Source organism: Manis pentadactyla, chromosome 3 (genome assembly GCF_030020395.1).
Source record: "Manis pentadactyla isolate mManPen7 chromosome 3, mManPen7.hap1, whole genome shotgun sequence".
Taxonomy (NCBI): Eukaryota; Metazoa; Chordata; class Mammalia; order Pholidota; family Manidae; genus Manis; species Manis pentadactyla.
Window position 1 is genome coordinate 210,334,590 of NC_080021.1, and position 22,264 is coordinate 210,356,853.

Below are 22,264 nucleotides of genomic sequence, written 5' to 3' on the forward strand. Positions count from 1 at the left end.
ATAATAAATCTGAACTCATTTGCTTTGCTGAAATAGTAGAATAGAATGCCATCTTTATCTGATGTACTAGAGCCAAAAATTAACACCATTGTTTTCTTTTTCACTTCCTCTCACTGTTAACATTTCCAATTTTAAACTATGGGAATTTTTGTAACTAAACATAAATGATAACCTACCATGGTTTTCTATAGTGTTTTAGCTTCTTTTTCCGATCCTTTCCCCTCTTTCTTGTCGTCTTCACTAGACACTGTTTTGTGTGACAGTACTTCCTCATAAGCCTGAGTCCCCTGACAGCTCAAAGTCAATATGGTAAAGATGTTTGAAGACTTGTTCTCTGGAATACACCTGCAAGAGAAAAACAAAAACTTTTCAAAACTGCTTAGCCACAATTTCAGTTTCATATCTGAGTGTGGAGCCCATAAACATGTTACTGACTAAAAAGAAGCAATCTTTATAGAGGAAAAGCACCTCATTTCAAACAAAAAGCTAACACATCATTTGAAGGCCTGGGCCCAAGGCCCAAGTGACATGGTCAGAAAAGCAATCCTCTTAGTAGCCACAATGTGGCAGCTAGCTGACTTGCACTCAATGAGATAAATACATTAACAGACATAGATTCAGTAAAGAAGCACCACCTGAAAAAGTAATTACCAACTATTGGTGGCAAAAATGTTGCAATTAACCACAAGATTTTTCAGCTAGAAATTGGCATTACACCTACCCTAAAAGTAGGTTAAGACACCCAAAAATATACTACCATTGCTTATAACCATAAGGTTTTTCCACTTGATATTGCCATCAGACTGACAGTACATGTTGACACAATATTCCTTTGGTCATTTTTTAGGCCTAAAATTCAGAATGTTTTTTTGGTTCTGTTCCCCTAACTCCTAAGAGACTCTACTCCCCCCTCAACCTATATGAGCTATTTTGCTAGACTCCTAAATATTCACCAGATCCTAAATTCATTACCCATTGATGACTCTCATGGTATATTTCTGCCCAGAAGCTTAATCACCACTCAATCACCTCTTTGTTCTACCTTTATAAGATTTTATCCCAGGTAGCTAAAAGTAAATTCTTCTAAGCATTGCTGAAATCCTTATATAAGCCCAGACATGGAAAAACAAAACAAAACAAAACAAGAGAGTGACCATCAAAATAGAACACATGCTTTAACAACTGGAGTAATTTACACAAAGACTATAACAAAGAAACAACTTCCCCTTCATCTCACAATATCTTTCCTTTAAATTTCTTTTAAATAAGGGAACCACCTTATATTTTTGTCTATAATTAAATTTCCTAATACTATCAGTGGTTTTCTTAAAGAAAAATGTCCTTTTTGAATTTTGGGGGACCAGAAAAGTTACAGGTGTGACATTTAACTCTCCCCAATACTGCAAATGAAAAAGCAGAGCCATGGTTATAGTCAAATGATACTCAGCTGTGACCTACATGCAAAATTCTTCATATCCTGTAACCAACTTCTCTGACTCTGGTTTACAAAAATCTACCAGAAATAAGCTACTGAAGCTTGATTAAAAAAAAAAAAAGTATTATGTAACTGAACCAATAAATGGAACTTAACTTTATTACACATGTCACATTAAGGTAGAGAGGGAACATACATATACTGCACTTCATAGAGCCCTTTTATACAACAAAGATTAAGAAACTAGAACATGACCCCATGGTAAAACATCTCAAAGACCCTCTCATGACTAAAATTACACCCTCTGTATAAAGATCGTACTATACCATTTTTTGGTATTTCCCAATTCCAACCGTACTCCATTCTAGGGGATTCAAGCATCGAGTACTTAGTTGTGAATCCAGAAGCCAAAAAAGATTGCTGTATGTTCAGTTGAGAACTAAAAGCAAAGTCTACAACTTCACTTTGTAAAAAGGTAAAGCTAATAAATCAACATATTAAGAAAGTAGACTGAAAGCAAAAACATGGGAAGAATGCTTAGAAAAAGCTGATGCGGGGGGCGGAGCCAACATGGCGGCGTGAGTAGGACAGTGGGAATCTCCTCCCAAAAACATATATACTTTTGAAAATACAACAAACACAACTAGCCCTAAAAGAGAGACCAGAAGACGCAGGACAGTGGCCAGACTGCAGCTACACCAGCGAGAACCCAGCGACTGGTGAAAGGGGTAAGATACAAGCCCCGGCCCCGCGGGACCCGAGCACCCCTCCCCCCAGCTCCCGGCGGGAGAACAATAGGCAGAGCGGGAGGGAGACGGAGCCCAGGACTGCCGAACACCCAGAACCAGCCATCCGGGCCAGAGCGCAGACACAGTATATGCCCAGGGGGCCCTGGATACTGGGAGAACAGGGAGTAAGACCTCTGAGCGGGTGCTGAAGCTGATGCCCCTGTGACAAAGAAAAGCGGGGGCTTTTTGAAAGTCTTAAAGGGACAGGGACTTAACAGCTTGACGGAAACAACCCAGGTCACAGTACAGCAGCTGGAAATTACAGGGAAAACCGGGTGCACTAACCCCCTGGGCAACAGCTCTGAGACCCCTCACGGAGGCACACAGTCAAGCAGCCCCCCCATCCATCACCCCACCGGGCGCTGCGAAAGCAGAGAAGCAGCCTGAGACAAATTCCGCCCACAGAAAGGGAAATTTCTCCCTCCCGGCCAGGCAAGACACAAAGACCCAGTCTACACGCAATTACCCAACACAAGCCACTAGGGGTCGCAGTTGCCCCAGTAAAGAAAGGCCAGTAGTAAGTGAAAATTTTGGCCCTCCCAGCTGACAGTCAATAGCACCTGTCAACATGAAAAGGCAAAAAAATATGATCCAGACAAGACTAACCCAGACAGCTTCGGCATCTGCTACATCTTCCCCTGAGAAGGAATCTGGGGAGATACATTTAGCCAGTCTTCCTGAAAAAGAATTCAAAACAAAAGTCATAACCATGCTGATGGACTTGCAGAGAAATATGCAAGAACTAAGGAAGGAGAATTCAGAAATAAAACAAGCTCTGGAAGGACTTCAAAACAGAATGGACGAGATGCAAGAGACCATTAATGGACTAGAAAACAGAGAACAGGAACGCAGAGAAGCTGATGCAGAGAGAGATAAAAGGATCTCCAGGAATGAAAGAATTTTAAGAGAGCTGAGTGATCAATATAAAAGAAATAATATAAGAATCATAGGCATTCCAGAAGAAGTAGAGAGAGAAAAGGGGATAGAAAATGTCTTTGAAGAAATAATTGCTGAAAATTTCCCCAAACTAGGGGAAGAAATGGCCTCTCAGACCACAGAGGTACACAGAACTCCCATGACAAGGGATCCAAGGAGGGCAACACCAAGACACATAATAATTAAAATGGCAAAGATCAAAGACAAGGACAAAGTATTACAAGCAGCCAGAGAGAAAAAAAAGGTTACCTACAAAGGAAAACCCATCAGGCTATCATCAGACTTCTCAACAGAAACCCTACAGGCCAGAAGAGAATGGCATGATATACTTAATGCAATGAAACAGAAGGGCCTCGAACCAAGACTACTGTATCCAGCACGAATATCATTTAAATATGAAGGAGGGATTAAACAATTCCCAGACAAGCAAAAGTTGAGGGAATTTGCCTCCCACAAACCACCTCTACAGGGCATCCTACAGGGACTGCTCTAGATGGGAGCACTCCTAAAAAGAGCACACAACAAAACACCCAACATATGAAGAAGGGAGGAGGAGGAATAAGAAGGGAGAGAAATAAAGAATCATCAGATTGTGTTTATAATAGCTCAACAAGCGAGTTAAGTTAGACAGTAAGACAGTAAAGAAGCTAACCCCAAACCTTTGGTAACCACAAACTTAAAGCCTGCAATGGCAATAAATTCATACCTTTCAATAATCACCCTAAATGTAAATGGACTGAATGCACCAATCAAAAGACACAGAGTAATAGAATGGATAAAAAAGCAAGATCCATCCATATGCTGCTTACAAGAGACTCACCTCAAACCCAAAGACGCGCACAGACTTAAAGTCAAGGGATGGAAAAAGATATTTCAAGCAAACAACAGAGAGAAGAAAGCAGGTGTTGCAATTCTGGTATCAGACAAAACAGACTTCAAAATAAAGAAAGTAACAAAAGACAAAGAAGGACATTACATAATGATAAAGGGCTCAGTCCATCAAGAGGATATAACCATTATAAATATATATGCACCCAATACAGGAGCACCAACATACCTGAAACAAATATTAACAGAACTAAAGGAGGAAATAGAATGCAATGCATTCATTCTAGGAGACTTCAACACACCACTCACTCCAAAGGACAGATCCAACAGACAGAAAATAAGTAAGGACACAGAGGCACTGAACAACACACTAGAACAGATGGACCTAATAGACATCTACAGAACTCTACATCCAAAAGCAACAGGATACACGTTCTTCTCAAGTGCACATGGAACATTCTCCAGAATAGACCACATACTAGGACACAAAAAGAGCCTCAGTAAATTCCAAAAGATTGAAATCCTACCAACCAACTTTTCAGACCACAAAGGCATTAAACTAGAAATAAACTGTTCAAAGAAAGCAAAAAGGCTCACAAACACATGGAGGCTAAACAACACGCTCCTAAATAATCAATGGATCAATGACCAAATCAAAATGGAGATCCAGCAATATATGGAAACAAATGACAACAACAACACTAAGACCCAACTTCTGTGGGACGCAGCAAAAGCAGTCTTAAGAGGAAAGTATATAGCACTCCAAGCATATTTTAAAAAGGAAGAGCAATCCCAAATGAACGGTCTAATGTCACAACTATCAAAATTGGAAAAAGAAGAACAAATGAGGCCTAAGGTCAGCAGAAGGAGGGACATAATAAAGATCAGAGAAGAAATAAATAAAATTGAGAAGAATAAAACAATAGCAAAAATCAATGAAACCAAGAGCTGGTTCTTCGAGAAAATAAACAAAATAGATAAGCCTCTAGCCAGACTTATTAAGAGGAAAAGAGAGTCAACACAAATCAAAAGTATCAGAAATGAGAAAGGAAAAATCACAACAGATCCCGCAGAAATACAAAGAATTATTAGAGACTACTATGAAAACCTATATGCTAACAAGCTGGGAAACCTAGGAGAAATGGACAACTTCCTAGAAAAATACAACCTTCCAAGACTGACCCAAAAAGAAACAGAAAATCTAAACAGACCAATTGCCAGCAACGAAATTGAAGCGGTAATCAAAAAACTACCAAAGAACAAAACCCCCGGGCCAGATGGATTTACCTCGGAATTTTATCAGACATACAGGGAAGACATAATACCCATTCTCCTTAAAGTTTTCCAAGAAATAGAAGAGGAGGGGATACTCCCAAACTCATTCTATGAAGCTAACATCACCCTAATACCAAAACCAGGCAAAGACACCACCAAAAAAGAAAACTACAGACCAATATCCCTGATGAACGTAGACGCAAAAATACTCAACAAAATTTTAGCAAACCGAATTCAAAAATACATCAAAACCATCGTACACCATGACCAAGTGGGATTCATCCCAGGGATGCAAGGATGGCACAACATTCGAAAGTCCATCAATATCATCCACCACATCAACAAAAAGAAAGACAAAAACCACATGATCATCTCCATAGATGCTGAAAAAGCATTTGACAAAGTTCAACATCCATTCATGATAAAAACTCTCAGCAAAATGGGAATAGAGGGCAAGTAACTCAACATAATAAAGGCCATCTATGAAAAACCCACAGCCAACATATTGAATAGCGAGAAGCTGAAAGCATTTCCGCTGAGATCGGGAACTAGACAGGGATGCCCACTCTCCCCACTGTTATTTAACATTGTACTAGAGGTCCTAGCCACGGCAATCAGACAAAACAAAAAAATACAAGGAATCCAGATTGGCAAAGAAGAAGTCAAACTGTCACTATTTGCAAATGACATGATACTGTACATAAAAAACCCTAAAGACTCCACCCCAGAACTACTAGAACTGATAACGGAATACAGCAAAGTTGCAGGATACAAAATCAACACACAGAAATCTGTGGCTTTCCTATATACCAACAATGAACCAACAGAAAGAGAAATCAGGAAAACAACTCCATTCACAATTGCATCAAAAAAAATAAAATACCTAGGAATAAACCTAACCAAAGAAGTGAAAGACTTATATTCTGAAAACTACAAGTCACTCTTAAAAGAAATTAAAGGGGACACTAACAGATGGAAACACATCCCATGCTCATGGCTAGGAAGAATTAATATCGTCAAAATGGCCATCCTGCCCAAAGCAATATACAGATTTGATGCAATCCCTATGAAACTACCAGCAACATTCTTCAATGAACTGGATCAAATAATTCAAAAATTCATATGGAACCACCAAAGAACCCGAATAGCCAAAGCAATCCTGAGAAAGAAGAATAAAGTAGGGGGGATCTCACTCCCCAACTTCAAGCTCTATTATAAAGCCATAGTAATCAAGACAATTTGGTACTGGCACAAGAACAGAGCCACAGACCAATGGAACAGACTAGAGAATCCAGACATTAACTCAGACATATATGGTCAATTAATATTTGATAAAGGAGCCATGGACATACAATGGCGAAATGACAGTCTCTTCAACAGATGGTGCTGGCAAAACTGGACAGCTACATGTAGGAGAATGAAACTGGACCATCGTCTAACCCCATATACAAAAGTAAACTCAAAATGGATCAAAGACCTGAATGTAAGTCATGAAACCATTAAACTCTTGGAAGAAAACATAGGCACAAACCTCTTAGACATAAACATGAGTGACCTCTTCTTGAACATATCTCCCCGGGCAAGGAAAACAACAGCAAAAATGAACAAGTGGGACTATATTAAGCTGAAAAGCTTCTGTACAGCAAAAGACACCATCAATAGAACAAAAAGAAACCCTACAGTATGGGAGAATATCTTTGAAAATGACACATCCGATAAAGGCTTGACGTCCAGAATATATAAAGAGCTCACACGCCTCAACAAACAAAAAACAAATAACCCAATTAAAAAATGGGCAAAGGAACTGAACAGACGGTTCTCCAAAAAAGAAATACAGATGGCCAACAGACACATGAAAAGATGCTCCACATCGCTAATTATCAGAGAAATGCAAATTAAAACTACAATGAGGTATCACCTCACACCAGTAAGGATGGCTGCCATCCAAAAGACAAACAACAACAAATGTTGGCGAGGCTGTGGAGAAAGGGGAACCCTCCTACACTGCTGGTGGGAATGTAAACTTGTTCAACCATTGTGGAAAGCAGTATGGAGGTACATCAAAATGCTCAAAACAGACTTACCATTTGACCCAGGAATTGCACTCCTAGGAATTTACCCTAAGAATGCAGCAATCAAGTATGAGAAAGATCAGTGCACCCCTATGTTTATCGCAGCACTATTTACAATAGCCAAGAATTGGAAGCAACCTAAATGTCCATCGATAGATGAATGGATAAAGAAGATGTGGTACATATACACAATGGAATACTACTCAGCCATAAGAAAAGGGCAAATCCAACCATTTGCAGCAACATGGATGGAGCTGGAGGGTATTTTGCTCAGTGAAACAAGCCAAGCAGAGAAAGAGAAATACCAAATGATTTCACTCATCTGTGGAGTATAAGAACAAAGGAAAAACTGAAGGAACAAAACAGCAGCAGAATCACAGAACTCAAGAATGGACTAACAGGTACCAAAGGGAAAGGGACTGGGGAGGATGGGTGGGTAGGGAGGGATAAGGGGGGGAGAAGTAGGGGGGTATTAAGATTAGCATCCATAGCGGGGTGGGAGAAAGGGGAGGGCTGTACAACACAGAGAAGACAAGTAGTGATTCTACAACAGGTTGCTACGCTGATGGACAGTGACTGTAAAGGAGTATATAGGGGGGACCTGGTATAGGGGAGAGCCTAGTAAACAAAGTATTCGTCATGTAAGTGTAGATTAATGATTAAAAAAAAAAAATGCAGTTCCTATGTGGTGACCTCTAATGAGTTCTACACAATGATATAAAGGACATATAAAAGTGTAGGCAAAGGGTCTGTTTGTGTTTATACAGAGGATCAAAGCCTAATTTGGCTACCCCGAAAATGAACTAAGAAACAATATGAAAGAGAACTTCCAACATCAGCACTCTCGGGAAGACTCATACCAGAAGATGATCATCAAAAAACCCCAACAAAGATCCACGCACTGCTACAGCTGTAGATGCACTCATCCCACCAGCTCCTGGACTTGCCATGGGAATGAAGGAGATATCTAAGCTGGCCTGTGCATACAGTAAAACAACAAATTTGACTGGATCTATACTGTTGGAACTCAACCAAGAATTAGGAGAAGTGCAAATTGTAGCGCTCCAAAATCTTACAACTACAGACTATTTACTGTTAAAAGAACATATGGGATGTGAACAGTGCCCAGGAATGGGTTGTTTTAATTTGTCTGATTTTTCTCAAACTATTCAAATTCAGTTAGATAATAACCATCATATCATTGATAAGTTTTCACAAATGCCTAGGGTGCCTAACTGGTTTTCTTGGTTTCACTGGAGATGGCTGGTAATTACAGGTATGCTTTGGTTATGTAACTATACTCCTATTATGTTAATGTGTGTGCGCAATTTAAGTAGTAGCTTAAAATCTATACATGCTGAAGTTACTCTACAAGAAGATATGTCAAAGAAATAATCAATCTTCCCATGTTTTCTCCCGCCTGCTACTTCTATAGCTTTTCTTCTTCCTTCCTAATTACAACGAATTCTTAAATAGAATTCGTGCCTCATATCAAATTTACCGAGTATCATAACTCCTCCAAGTGGTAAAGATACCTCAAGACAAATGCTGGGCATAGAAGCCACAGGGCATAAATATGCAAAGAAATAAAAAGCTAACCATTTCAAACAATAAGGCTTCTCTCTCACTTACCAACTTAACATTTCCCTGTATGGCCCCGGAAGATGACTGGTTAGCCAGAGACGGGTAAGATTCCTCAAGGGAGGAACAACCTAAGACAGGCACAGTCGCAGGGGGGTCATCAGGTGAGAAATTGGGGATCAACAGAGGTGAGGCTTAGAACCTCACCCCCCCTGTTCTGAGAGAAATCTTCTGCATATGTGGATGTTTTATTGCCCTTGTCTAGCTTGGATTAACACATAGTCTACAGGCACACACCTGATCATCTACATTTGCTCTCTTACAACACTAAACTATGTTTTCTACCTTTATGTTGTATCTACCTACCACTTCAGCATCTTATTAAAAATAATAAAGAGAGAAATGTGGTATCCACATATAAATCAAGTATAAAAATCAAATGTGTATTCATATTTGAACTGACTGTTTATAGTTCATAATGCATGAGCAAAACCAAAAGTTTCTGTGATGACTGCCCTTGTACTGTTCACCATGTAACTTATTCACTATGTAAGAATTTGTTCTCCATGTAAGAACTTGTTCGTTATGCTTCAGAAGATTGGAGACTGACGAAAATTAGGCTTGGGGTGGATTAATGATTGTGCATTGAGCATTGACTCCCCTATACAGAATTTTATTGTTGTTAACAACCATTTGATCAATAAATATGAGAGATGCCCTAACAACAACAACCAAGAAAAAGTACACACTTCCAATTGTAAAATAAATAAGCAACCGGGATGTAATGTATAGCATAAGGAATATAGTCAAAATATTGTAACAACTTGGTATGGTGATAGCTGGTACTTAGAATTATCATGTATATAAATGTTGAATCACTGTGTTGTACACCTGAAACTAATGTAATGTAATACTGTGTGTCAACTACCCTTCAATAAAAAATAATTATCTAAAAAAAAAAAAAAAAAAAAAAAAAAAAAAAAAAAAAAAGCTGATGCAGCAGAGTGTAAGGTTGAAGGCACTGGGCACATCAGACACTGATGACATGCCGAAGTCCCCAGCTGCTGCCCCCTCCCAACCTGAAAAATGTGCCTTAGGCTAGCCAATCCTCCTGCAGCTGTAAATCTAAGCTCTCCCTCCCCCTACCTTCTCCCTCCTCCAACCTTCTTTAAAAACTTGCTGCCTGCCCTGCTGGGAGTGACTTCCCCAGCCTCCATTTCCGTAGACTAGGGAACCTCACCTGGGGTGTTCAAATAAACTACCTGGCCCTTTGTTACCTCTCTTCGTCTGCTTATTTCGGCTAGAATTTATCTTACACAGAGAAATTACAGATCACCAATATAAAAGTACAGCAGTCTTCAGTCATTTAACAGAGTAACCACACTACACATACATCAAGAAGCTCTGGGAACTTCAGGATATTAGAGCATACTGCAATAAATAATGAAAAAAGCAGCATATCTCAGAATCATATTCCATGGTACTGTAAAAGGAACTTACATCTCCACCTACCTCTCCATACAACTCATCAGAGACAAGACCTGGTCCAGAATTTAAATGACAGCCCAATACCTTTTCCCTACTATATCAATGTGATTGAAAAGAAAAGGTATATTCTATTTGGTAGACTGTAAGCAGGTAGGAAGAAACTGCAACACATTTTTAGTTTATTTCCCACTTTCCTAATGATTATTTCACATCTTCTCATATCTTCATTTATACTTCCTTCCCCTATCTGCACATTCGACTGGTCAGCTTGCTTTCTATCTCACACAAAATATCAGCCTTGCTGCATCTTTTCGCATATATTCTTTCTTCCTTCCTTTCATCATGAATGAATTGTCCCTACTCCTATCTAATGGAAATCTTTCAACTCAAACCCTACTAGATCCCATCCCCTTTTGCCCACTCAAGGGTCTCACTCCAGTAATCACCCTCTCCTCTCTCCTGCATAACTTTCCTTAACCTGTTGCCTCCCCAGCCCTTTCTCTGACCCTTTAAGGGCATTATTCTTTGAGTTTACACTTTTGGTTTCTCTCTCCTCCCCTCCCATTCTCTCTTTAAATTCACCCCAATCAGCCTCTCACCCAAATGCTCAGTTGAACAGCTCTTATCAAAGTCCCTTAGGACTTCAATGGTGTTTAATGCTGTGAACAATTCTCAGTCCTCATCTTAATCAACCTCTCAGCAACAGGTGACACAGTTGATTCCTCCCTACTTGAAACATTTTACTTCCCTTGGCTTCCATCCAGTACACCACTTAGTTACCCTACTTCAGAAATTACTGTCTGCTTTCTTTCTTCTCTCCACAACCTGTAAATGCCTCAGTGCCTCAGGACTCAGCCTTCACACTTAATCTCTTCACTATTTTACACACACTCGCTTGGCAATCTCATCCAGGCTTGGGGTTTTAAATGCCATCTATACACTGAGAATTCCCAAATTTATACAGCCCTGAGTTTCAGACTTACATTCAAATGCTAATCAAAAATACCCATCTGGATGTCCAATTAACATGGTAAACTTAATACTCCCAAACCAACTCCAGGCCCTGCCCCTCCAAAAAATACCCAAAAGCAAACATTGCTCCTCCCAGTCTTCCCTCTCTAAGCAAAGATAACCCCTCCATTTCTCCAATAGCTCACACCAAAAACTTGAGTCATCCTTGACACCTCTCTTTCTCTCACTCACCCCACATCTAATCCATCACCAAATCATCTAATCCATCACCAAATCAATCATCGTTACCTTATTCTCTTGCATCCCCACCAGTTTATACTCAGCAATAAATAGTATCCAGAGTGTTCCAAATTTAAGTTACTCAAAATCTTCCAATGTCTTCTGGGCTCTGAATAAATACTTCATAATGGGCTATAACTCTCCAATAATCTGATTCCCTTTAACTTCTTGACCTTATCCCCCAACACTCTGCTCCCCTCCTCACTCACTGCGTTCCATCCTCACTGGTAACCCTTCTGATCTCAAATAATACATGCATTTCCCCTCACCCCTTTGGAGCCTTTACACTTAATAGTTTACCCCAGATAGCCATATACTATTTCTCTTATTTTTATTTTTTCAGGCATCTGCTCAAATGTCATTATCATGAGCCCAAATCTGATCACCCTATATACAGTGGTAAAACCTACCCCAGCACATCTCTGACCATGTTGTATTTCTCTCCATAGGATTTACCATTGTCATATGATATCTTTATTTTGCTCACTCTGTTTTGTACACCTAGAATGAAGCCTGGCACAAAGGAGAACTTCAAATGAATTTCTCAACACATTTTCTCATACAGCACCACATTCAATGCTCACAACAGCCCTGAAAAGTAGTGAAAAATAGAATGGAATAAATTTCTTTTATAATCATTTAATGTAAAGTAGAAATATATAAAGATATTAAATGATTTTTCTATGATCACACACCAGCAGACTATCCCTAGAACTGGGTTCAAGTCTCTAGCATCTCTTCCATCACTGTGTCCATGAGCAAATCAAAGAACAGGGGTATATTTAATTTTACACAGTGATCTTTAAAAGCTCAACTTGAGATCTAGTCCCTTAAATTATGATCAAACATGAAGTAGTACCTGAACTGTACATGCATCAGCAGCTATTTATTTTCTTCACACTAAAAGGGTATGATAGAAGTCATCAGACCACTTTTAAAATAAACAGATCTTATGCCAATTCTGATCAAAAGGAAAAAAATGGGTAATGATGTGCCAAGAAACAGTTAAGCACTGGAGTATTCCCTGTCCTGCACCCACTGCAGAACTTAACACAAGAATACACTAACAGCATGGTGATCAAACTTCAAATACTGTCTTTGGTTCTCAAAAGACTTTTTGTGGCCATGCTATACATAACAGAGCAAGGCAAAGAACCTTACTCAGACACAGAATGGAAACCATTATTTCTCTTAATTAGTAAGGTTTGCAAAACGACCTTCAGAACATACAATCTAGTTACAAATAAGGAGTAAATGTTAAAAATCACCAATTTTAAAACAAATCAGTTACTTTGTTTACACCTTGGCAAAAAAAAAAAAATGTTTTGACTGCAAAAACTGCATAAATTCACCAAATACTACATTAATAAAGAAAAGTTTTCATATACAACAATGCTAAAAATTAATATATTAGATCCCTCAATATAATAATTTGATATCCAGGCTCTTGCCAACACTCATTCCCTTTCTGGCATCCTGTCAAAGTTGGAAACTGGGTATCTAGGTAAGAAAAGACAAGTAGCTTTTCAGAATAGCTCAATATCTTCAGCACAAGTGTTGATATTATAATTCAACCCTTTCAAAATTCCTTTAAAATATACCCTGATGTAAATCACAAGATTCAGTGCTTTACTGTACAGACAGTAACTACTCTGATATTTATGAAAAGCCAAGGGAAAAAAAATAAAAGGTAGATTTAGAAAGCAGAGGTTAGTAACAGACTAATGAAAAATATGACTAGGTAATACAATGTAATTAGTGTAGGAGTCTGAAGATTTGCCTTCTGTTTCTAGCTCTGCTACTAGAAAACTGGCCAATTCGAAACAAGTCTCTCACAGTATCTTTGAGACTCAATTTCTTCATTTATAAAATAAAAAGATTAGACTACATCTCGGTTATTTCAGGTACTATCTGTTTAAACATGATTCTATGATGAACCAGAAAATTACAAGTACATTTTATATGAAACAGATTGAATTTATTCTTTAAAAGTATACTTTTTGGTAATCAAAACAATTTAGTTCTGGCACAAGAACAGACCCATAGATCAATGGAACAGAACAGATGGCCCAAATATAAACCCATGTATATGGTCAATCAATATACAATAAAGGAGCCATGAATACATAATGAGGAAAAGACAGCCTATTCAACAACTGGTGCTAGGAAAACTGGACAACCACATGTAAGAATATGAAACGGGATTACTGCCTTAACTCCATTCACAAAAGTAAACTTTAAGTGGATCAACAACCTGAATGTAAGTCATGAAACCATAAAACTCTGTTAAGAAAACATAGGCAAAAATCTCTTGAATGTAAGTATGAGCAACCTTTCCCCGGACACATCTCCTCGGGCAAAAAACAAAATAAAAAACAAACAAGTGGGACTAAATCAAACTAAAAAGCTTCTCTACAGCAAAGGACACCATCAGCAGAACAAAAAGGCACACCACAGTATGGGAGAATATATTCATAAATGACTCATCTGCTAAGGGGTTAACATCCAAAATATACAAAGAACTAATACACCTCAACACCCAAAAAACAAATAATCTGATTTAAAAATGGGCAGAGAACCTGACCAGACACTTTTCCAAAGAAGAAATAAAGATGGCCAACAGACACATGAAAAGATGCTGCACATCACTAAACATCAGGGAAATGCAAATCAAAACCACAATAAGATATCACCTCACACCAGTTAGGATGGCCAACATCAAAAAAACAAGAAGTAACAAATGCTGGCAAGAATGCAGAGAAATGGGAACTCTCCTACACTGTTAGTGGGAATGTAAGTTGGGGCAGCCATTGCAGAAAGCAATAAAGAGGTTCCTCAAAAGACTTAAAATAGAAATACCATTTGACCCATAATTTCACTCCTAGGAATTTACCAGAAGAAACAAGATCCCTGATTCAAAAAGACATATGCACCCCTTTGTTTACTGCTGCACTATTTGTAATAGCCAAGATATGGAAGCGACCTAAATGTCTATCAATAGATGAAGGGATAAAGAAGATGTGGTATATATACACAGCAGAATATTATTCAGCCATAAAAAGAAAAGAAATCCTGCCATTTGCAACAACATGGATAGATCTAGAGAGTATTATGCTCAGGGAAAGAAGCCAGGTGGCGAAAGACAAGTACCAAGTGACTTCACTCATTTGTGGAGTATAAAAACAAAGCAAAGTTGAAGGAACAAAACAGCAGCAGACTCACAGTCTCCAAAGAAGGGACTAGTGGTTACCAAAAGGGGAGGGGTTGGAGAGGGTGGCTGAGGAGAGAGAAAGGGATTAAGGGGCACAATCATTCACAATAACAATATAGGTTGGTCATGGAGATGGTAGTAGAGCATGGAGACTACAGTTAATGATTCTATAACATCTTACTATGCTGATGGACAGTGACAACACTGGAGGGGGTTAGGACTTGATAATATGTGAAAATGTTGAACCAGTCTTGTATATTTGAAACCAACATAAGATTGTATATTAATGACACTTTAATAAAAATAAATAAACAATAAAAAGTATGTTTTACCATGTAATCATACTTTGAATGTTATAGATAAAACTAAAAACCAGATAACTGAGGAAATTTGAACACTGTTTAATATAAAGACATTAGGAAACAATTGCTGGATGGTTGTAATGGTATCGTGTAACTTTCTTTTGAGGAGGTATTCACATCTTTTAGAAGACCATAATTTTAGAAGTACATACTAAAGTATTTACAGATGACAGCATACAAAAATCTGGGATTTTCTTTAAAGTAATCTAGTTAGGGGGAAGAGGGAGAATGAAATAGTATGGCCATATGTTAATATTTATTAAAAATTGATGATAGAGGGTTCTCTATGGTTCAACAGGAGTTCTCTGTACCTGTACATGTTTCAATATTTCCATAAGATTTTTTTTTATTTTGTTACCATTAATCTACAAATACATGAAGAACATTATGTTTACTACACTCTCCCCTACCCCAAGTCCCCCCCACAAACCCCATAACAGTCACTGTTGATCAGCATAGTAAAATGTTGTAGACTCACTACTTGTCTTCTCTATGTTGCACAGCCCTCCCCTTTCCCCCAACCCCCACATTATACATTCTAATCATAACATCCCCTTTCTTCTTCCCCACCCTTCTCCCTCCCTACCCTCCCATTCTCCCCAGTCTCTTTCCCTTTGGTAAATGTTAGTCCATTCTTGGGTTCTGTGAGTCTGCTGCTGTTTTGTTCCTTCAGTTTTTCCTTTGTTCTTATACTCCACATATGAGTGAAATCATTTGGTATTTGTCTTTCTCTGCTTGGCTTATTTCACTGAGCATAATACCCTCTAGCTCCATCCATGCTGTTGCAAATGGAAGGATTTGTTTTCTTCTTATGGCTGAGTAATATTCCATTGTGTATATGTACCACATCTTCTTATTCCATTTATCTAATGATGGACACTTTGGTTGCTTCCATTTCTTGGCTATTGTAAATAGTGCTGCGATAAACATGGGAGTGCATCTGTCTTTTTCAAACTGGAGTGCTGCATTCTTAGGGTAAATTCCTAGAAGTGGAATTCCTGGGTCAAATGGTAAGTCTATTTTGAGCATTTTGAGGAACCTCCATACGGCTTTCCACAATGGTTGAATTAATTTACATTCCCACCAGCAGTGTAGGAGGGTTCCCCTTTCTCCACAACCTCGCCAACATTTGTTGTTGTTTGTTTTTTGGATGGTAGCCATCCTTACTGGTGTGAGGTGATTTCTCATTGTGGTTTTAATTTGCATTTCTCTGATGACAAGCGATGTGGAGCATCTTTTCATGTGTCTGTTGGCCATCTGAATTTCTTCTTAGGAGAACTGTCTGTTCAGTAGCTCTGCCCATTTTTTAATTGGATTATTTGCTTTTTGTTTCTTGAGGTGTGTGAGCTCTTTATATATTTTAGATGTCAAGCCTTTATCAGATCTGTCAATTACGAATATATTCTCCCATACTGTAGGGTACCTTTTTGTTCTATTGATGGTGTCCTTTGCTGTACAGAAGCTTTTCAGCTTGCTATAGACCCACTTCTTCATTTTTGCTTTTGTTTTCCTTGCCCAGGGAGATATGTTCATAAAGAAGTTGCTAATGTTTATGTCCAAGAGATTTCTGCCTATGTTTTTCTCTAAGAGTTCTATGGTTTCATGACTTAATTCAGGTCTTTGATCCATTTTGAATTTACTTTTGTGTAAGGGGTTAGACAGTGATCCAGTTTCATTCTCTTACATGTAGCTGTCCAGTTTTGCCAGCACCATTTGTTGAAGAAACTGTCATTTTCCCATTGTATGTCCATGGCTCCTTTATCGTATATTAATTGACCATATATATGTATGGGTTAATGTCTGGAGTCTCTAATCTGTTCCACTGGTCTGTGGCTCTGTTCTTGTGCCAGTACCAAATTGTCTTGATTACTATGGCTTTGTAGTAGAGCTTGAAGTTGGAGGATGAGATCCCCCCCACTTTATTCTTCCTTCTTAGGATTGCTTTGGCTATTCGGGGTCTTTGGTGTTTCCATATGAATTTTTGAACTATTTGTTCCAGTTCATTGAAGAATGTTGTTGGTCATTGGATAGGGATTGCATCAAATCTGTATATTGCTTTGGGCAGGATGGCCATTTTGACTATATTAATTCTTCCCAGCCAAGAGCGTGAGATGAGTTTCCATTTGTTACTGTCCTCTTTAATTTCTCTTAAGAATGTCTTATAGTTTTCAGGGTATAGGTCTTTCACTTCTTTGGTTAGGTTTATTCCTAGGTATTTTATTCTTTTTGATGCAATTGTGAATGGAATTGTTTTCCTGATTTCTCCTTCTGCTAGTTCATTGTTAGTGTATAGGAAAGCCATAGATTTCTGTGTGTTAATTTTGCATCCTGCAACTTTGCTGTATTCCGATATCAGTTCTAGTAGTTTTTGAGTGGAGTCTGTAGGGTTTTATATGTACAATATCATGTCATCTGCAAATAGTGACAATTTAACTTCTTCTTTACCAATCTGGATTCCTTGTATTTCTTTGTTTTGTCTAATTGCTGTGGCTAGGACCTCCAGTACTATGTTAAATAACAGTGGGGAAAGTGCACATCCCCATCTTGTGCCCAATCTCAGAGGAAAAGCTTTCAGCTTCTCGCTGTTCGGTATGATGTTAGCTGTGGGTTTATCATATACGGCCTTTATTATGTTGAGGTACTTGCCCTCTATACCCATTTTGCTGAGTTTTTATCATGAACAGATGTTGAATTTTGTCAAATGCTTTTTCAGCATCTATGGAGATGATCATGTGATTCTTGTCCTTTTTGTTTATGTGGTGGATCATGCAGATGGATTTTCACATGTTGTACCATTCTTGCATCCCTGGGATGAATCCAACTTGGTCGTGGTGTATGATCCTTTTGATGTATTTTTGAATTCGGTGTGCTAATATTTTATTGAGTATTTTTGCATCTACGTTCATCAGGGATATTGGTCTGTAGTTTTCTTTTTTGGTGGGGTCTTTGCCTGGTTTTGGTATTAGGGTGATGTTGGCTTCATAAAATGAGTTTGGGAGTATTCCCTCCTCTTCTATTTTTTGGAAAACTTTAAGGAGAATGGGTATTATGTCTTCTCTGTATGTCTGATAAAATTCCAAGGTAAATTCGTCTGGCCCGGGGGTTTTGTTCTTGGGTAGTTTTTTGATTACCACTTCAATTTCTTTGCTAGTAATTGGTTTGTCTAACTTTTGTTTTTCTTCCTTAGTCAGTCTTGGAAGGTTGTATTTTTCTAGGAAGTTGTCCATTTCTTCCAGGTTTTCCAGCGTGTTAGCATATAGGTTTTCATAGTAGTTTTTAATAATTCTTTGTATTTCTGTGGAGTCTGTTGTGATTTTTCCATTCTCGTTTATGATTCTGTTGATGTGTGTTGATTCTCTTTTTCTCTTAATAAGTTTGGCTAGAGGCTTATCGATTTTGTTTATTTTCTCAAAGAACCAGCTCTTGGTTTCATTGATTTTTTTTCTGTTGTTTTATTCTTTTCAATTTTGTTTATTTCTTCTCTTATCTTTATTATGTCCCTCCTGCTGACTTTAGGCCTCATTTGTTCATCTTTTTCCAGTTTTGATAATTGTGATGTTAGACTATTCATTTGGGATTGTTCTTCCTTCTTTAAGTATGCCTGGATTGCTATATACTTTCCTCTTAAGACTGCTTTCGCTGCGTCCCACACAAGTTGGGGCTTTGTGTTGTTGTTGTCATTTGTTTCCATATATTGCTTAATGTCTATTTTAATTTGTTCATTGATCCATTGATTATTTAGGAGCATGTTGTTAAGCCTTCATGTGTTTGTGAGCCTTTTTGTTTTCTTTGTACAATTTATTTCTAGTTCTATACCTTTGTGGTCTGAAAAGTTGGCTGGTAGAATTTCAATCTTTTGGAATTTACTGAGGCTCCTTTTGTGGCCTAGTATGTGGTCTATTCTGGAGAATGTTCCATGTGCACTTGAGAAGAATGTGTATCCTGTTGCTTTTGGATGTAGAATTCTATAGATATCTGTTAGGTCCATCTGTTCTAGTGTGTTGTTCAGTGCCTCCGTTTCCTTACTTATTTTCTCTCTGGTGGATCTATCCTTTGGGGTGAGTGGTGTGTTGAAGTCTCCTAAAATGAATGCATTGCATTCTATTTCCTCCTTTAGTTCTGTTAGTATTTGTTTCACATATGCTGGTGCTCCTCTGTTGGGTGCATATATATTTATAATGGTTATATCCTCTTGTTGTACTGATCCCTTTATCATTATGGGATATCATTTATCCCATTATCATATGTCCTTCTTTATCTCTTGTTACTTTCTTTGTTTTGAAGTCTATTTTGTCTGATACTAGTACTGCAACACCTGCTTTCTTCTCCCTGTGGTTTGCATGAAATATTTTTTCCATCCCTTGACTTTTAGTCTGTGCATGTCTTTGGGTTTGAAGTGAGTTTCTTGTAAGCAGCATATAGATGGATCTTGCTTTTTTTATCCATGTGTCTTCTGATTGGTGCATTCAGTCCATTTACATTTAGGGTGACTACTGAAAGATATGTACTTACTGCCATTGCAGGTTTTAGATTCGTGGTTACCAAAGGTTCAAAGTTAGCTTCTTTACTACCTTACTTTCTAACTTAACTCGCTTACTGAGCTATTATAAACACAGTCTGATGATTATTTCTCTCCCTTCTTATTCCTCCTCCTCTATTCTTCGTATGTTCGGTGTTTTGTTCTGTACTCTTTTTAGGAGTGCTCCCATCTAGAGCAGTCCCTCTAAGATACCCTGTAGAGGTGGTTTGTGGGAGGCAAATTCCCTCAACTTTTACTTCTCTGGGAATTGTTTAATCCCTCCTTCATATTTAAATGATAATCATGCTGGATACAGTATCCTTGGTTCAAGTCCCTTCTGTTTCATTGCATTAAATATATCATGCCATTCTCTTCTGGCCTGTAAGGTTTCTGTTGAGAAGTCTGATGATAGCCTGATGGGTTTTCCTTTGTAGGTGACCTTTTTTCTCTCTCTGGCTGCCTTTAATACTCTGTCCTTGTCCTTGATCTTTGCCATTTTAATTATTATGTTTCTTGGTGTTGTCCTCCTTGGGTCCCTTCTGTTGGGAGTTCTGTGTACTTCCATGGTCTGATCGATTATTTCCTCCCCCAGTTTGGGGAAGTTTTCAGCAATTATTTCTTCAGAGACAGTTTCTATCCCTTTTTCTCTCTTCTTCTTCTTCTGGTACCCCTATAATTCGGATATTGTTCCTTCTGGATTGGTCGCACAGTTCTCTTAATATGGTTTCATTAATATAAGTTCTCTTAATATTCCTTACTGTAGGATGCCTTTTTGTTCTGTTGATGGTGTCCTTTGCGGTACAGAAGCCTTGTAGCTTGATGTAGTCCAATTTGTTCATTTTTTCTTTTGTTTCCCTTGCTCAAGGAGATGAGTTCAGAAAAAAGTCCTAGTGTTTAAATTCAGGAGATTTTTGCCAATTTGTCTTCTAAGAGTTTTATGTTTTCATAACTTACAATTCAGGTCTTTGATCCATTTTGAGTTTACTTTTGTGTATGGGGATAGACAATAATCCAGTTTCATTGTCTTGCATGTAACTATTCAGTTTTGCCAGTACCAGTTGTTGAAGAGGTTGTCATTTCCCCATTGTATGTCCATGGCTCCTTTATTATATATTAATTGACCATATATATTTGGGTTATCTGGGCTCTCTAGTCTGTTCCATTGGTCAATGGGTCTGTTCTTGTGCCAGTACCAAATTGTCTTGATTACTGTGGCTTTGTAGTAGAGCTTGAAGTCAGGAAGCGTAATGCCCCCAGCTTTATTCTTCCTTCTCAGGATGCTTTGGCTATTCAGTGTGTGTTGTGACTCCATATGTTCTCCATTTTTAGAACTATTTTCTCTAGTTCGTTGAAGAATGCTGTTGGTATTTTGATACAGAATGCACTGAATCTGTAGATTGCTTTAGGCAGGATGGCCACTTTGACAATATTAATTCTTCCTATCCATGAGCACAGGACGTGTTTCCATTTATTGCTATCTTCTTTAATTTCTCTCATGAGTGTCTTGTAGTTTTCAGAGTATATGTCTTTCAGTTCCTTGGTTAGATTTATTCCTAGATATTTTACTCTTTTAGATGCAATTGTGAATGGAGTTGTTTTCCTGATTTCTCCTTCTGCTAGTTCATTGTTAGTGTATAGGAATGCAACAGATTTCTGTGCATTAATTTAGTATCCTGCAACTCTGCTGAATTCAGATATTACATAGTAGTTTTGGAGTGGATTCTTTAGGGTTTTTTATGTACAATATCATGTCATCTGCAAACAGGGACTTTAACTTCTTCATTGCCAATCTGGATACCTTTTATTTCTTTGTGTTGTCTGATTGCCATGGCTAGGACCTCCAGAACTAAGTGGGGAGAGTGGGCATCCTTGTCTTGTTCCAGATCTTAAAGGAAAAACTTTCAGCTTCTCACTGTTTAGTATGATGTTGGCTGTGGGTTTATCACATATGGCCTTTATTATGTTGAGGTACTTGCCCTCTTTATCCATTTTGAGTTTTTATCATGAGTGGATGTTGAATTTTTAAAATGCTTTCTCAGCATCTATGGAGATGATCATGTGGTTCTTGTCCTTCTTTTAGTTGATGTGGTACATGATGCTGATGGATTTTCCAATATTGTACCATCCTTGCATCCCTAGAATGAATCCTACTTGATCATGATGGATATTTTTGCTGTATTTTTGAATTCGGTTTGCTAATATTTTGTTGAGTATGTTTGTATCTATGTACATCAGGCATAATGGTCTGTAACTTTCTTTTTTTTGTGGGGTCTTTGCCTGGTTTTGGTATTAGGGTGATGCTGTCCTCATGGAATGAGTTTGGTAGTATTGCCTCCTCTTCTACTTTTGGAAAACTTCAAGGAGGATGGGTATTAGGTCTTAACTAAATGTTTGATAAAATTCAGCGGTGAACACATCTGGTCCAGGGATTTTTTCTTAGGTAGTTTTTTCATTACTAATTCAATTTCGTTGCTGGTAGTTGGTCTCTTCAGATTTTGTTTTTTTCTGGGTCAGCCTT

General features: G+C 38.2%; 1 protein-coding gene across 16 annotated transcripts in view; it reads right to left on the minus strand.

The window, feature by feature from the left end:
- Positions 1 to 22,264, minus strand: part of STRBP (spermatid perinuclear RNA binding protein) — a 177,964-nt gene that overhangs the window by 79,145 nt on the left and 76,555 nt on the right. For 4 of the 16 annotated variants that reach the window (XM_036914007.2, XM_057499016.1, XM_057499017.1 and 1 more), the window contains exon 2: positions 177 to 345. The exons of the other annotated variants lie outside the window; for them this stretch is intronic. In XM_036914007.2, coding sequence (XP_036769902.1) covers positions 177 to 179 — 3 coding nt within the window. In that variant the 5' untranslated portion in view covers positions 180 to 345. The remainder of the gene's footprint in view (positions 1 to 176; positions 346 to 22,264) is intronic. 16 annotated transcript variants of the gene reach the window in all.